This window comes from Elephantulus edwardii, unplaced genomic scaffold, assembly GCF_000299155.1.
Source record: "Elephantulus edwardii isolate Elephantulus edwardi_28Jun2011 unplaced genomic scaffold, EleEdw1.0 scaffold00087, whole genome shotgun sequence".
Classification (NCBI taxonomy): Eukaryota; Metazoa; Chordata; class Mammalia; order Macroscelidea; family Macroscelididae; genus Elephantulus; species Elephantulus edwardii.
The window spans coordinates 12,761,424-12,763,174 of record NW_006399837.1 but is presented as its reverse complement, the minus strand read 5'-3'; the positions used below and the strand labels follow the sequence as shown (position 1 = coordinate 12,763,174).

Below are 1,751 nucleotides of genomic sequence, written 5' to 3'. Positions count from 1 at the left end.
CCAAAATCTCTGTAGATGTTCATTGAAATGAAAAATAAATAAATTAAAATATTAAAAAAAAGAAGAAGAAGACCTTTGTCCTGAGAGGCTCTGGCCATGCTGCTGCTGGGGTGGTGCCGTTGCTATGCAGCTGTTGGGGTGGTGTGGTCGCCCTCCCAGCCCGTGTTGTCACCAGCAGTAGAGTAGGTGATTCATGCAGTAGGACTCCCAGGATAAGGCAAACCCTGGCTTGTGAGGATGGTGACTGGGCTGAGATGTGGTGGCCACAGTCACAGGGAGGAGAGAGACTGGGCTTCTGCCTGGGGGCTGGTCCCCCAGCACCTGCCGGCCTGCTGAGAGCACTTGGTATTGAGAAGCCCCACTTAGCACTCTGAATATCAGATGACAGTAAATTGGAATCCAGTTTTAAAGAAAAAGACAAGGAGAATGGACAGAGCAGTGACTTTACAAGAAATCCTGTGAAAGTTTATTCCCAGAGTCCCACCTGGTTGGAGCGCAGGGTGTTAGCCAATGAGGCAGATGGTTGGAAAGGCGGGCAGTCCTGGTGGGAGCCTGGAACGCAGCACAGGGGGCAGCCTGGACCACTGCTGCTCCTCAGAGGTCCTTATACTCACTGTGGGCACCTCTTCTGTACAAGGTTAAGATGCTTTGCGAAGCTTAGGCAGAGTCCATAAGAACTCATCAGGAGAGAACTGATTTTAGGATATCTGATGGGGTATTATTGTCATGACAGGAGTCCAGAATGAAGGTTGCACAAGTGGAGTGGACTTGGGGGTGGGGGGAGGGATTGTATAACAACGAAAGAGTTTTACTATTCAAGGAGAAGAGTGAATTGTGGGAGAGGGGCCATCAGGGGAAAAGTGCAACAATGAATGACTAGAAACCCTAAGTCTCTGTAAACTTTCATTAAAATTAATTAAAAAAAATAACACGTCAGGAACTCCCACAGCCCCCTACCATAGTGACTGCATCTGAGCAGTCTAAGAAGTGAGAGCAGATGTTTGGGTTTGGCCGCCCTTGTGTTGATAGGAAATCAAAGCTAGCTGACCGCCATCGAGTCAGTTCGTATTCACAGCGGCCCTTCGGCCAGAGTAGACCTGCTCCAGGGAATCCTGGAGGAAGTGCAGACTCATTGGAGGCAAAGATTGCGAACCTTCCTTCCACATGTTTTAAATGTGCAAAATAATCTGTAAAACCAGAGCAAGTGCCGTTTTGCTTTATAGTTGAGATGCTGGACACTGTTCTATTAGGATCTCGTTGGTATTCTCCTGCTTTAGCCTTTGCCTCCGTCGTGATTCTTTCGCGTGGATTTGTAAGAAGTCCTTTTTTATTAAAGACCTTGGCCCTTGACCTGCTTCCAGAGAAAACCATTCTCCCAGTTGGCGGCCCTTGGATTCTGTCACTGGGGTGAGGGGGAACCCCCAGGGCTGACCCCCGCGGTCTCTTTCCCCTCCAGATCTGCAGTGGAAGTCCGGGCACATGGCGGAGAGTCTCAGCAACATGCCCCGCCACTCCCTGTACGTCATCATCGGGGCGCTGTGTGTGGCCTTCATCCTGATGCTCATCATCCTCATCGTGGGCATCTGCCGCATCAGCCGCATCGAGTACCAGGGCTCGTCCCGGCCGGCCTACGAGGAGTTCTACAACTGCCGCAGCATCGACAGCGACTTCAGCAACGCCATCGCCTCCATCCGGCACGCCAGGTGAGGGGGCGGCCGAGGCGGGACGGGGGGAGAGAGAGAGAGAGAGAG

At 51.6% G+C, this 1,751-nt stretch overlaps 1 protein-coding gene across 1 annotated transcript in view; it reads left to right on the top strand.

The window, feature by feature from the left end:
• Positions 1–1,751, top strand: part of DNER (delta/notch-like EGF repeat containing) — a 435,255-nt gene that overhangs the window by 425,073 nt on the left and 8,431 nt on the right. The window contains exon 15 of the mRNA XM_006890327.1: positions 1,457–1,703. Coding sequence (XP_006890389.1) covers positions 1,457–1,703 — 247 coding nt within the window. The remainder of the gene's footprint in view (positions 1–1,456; positions 1,704–1,751) is intronic.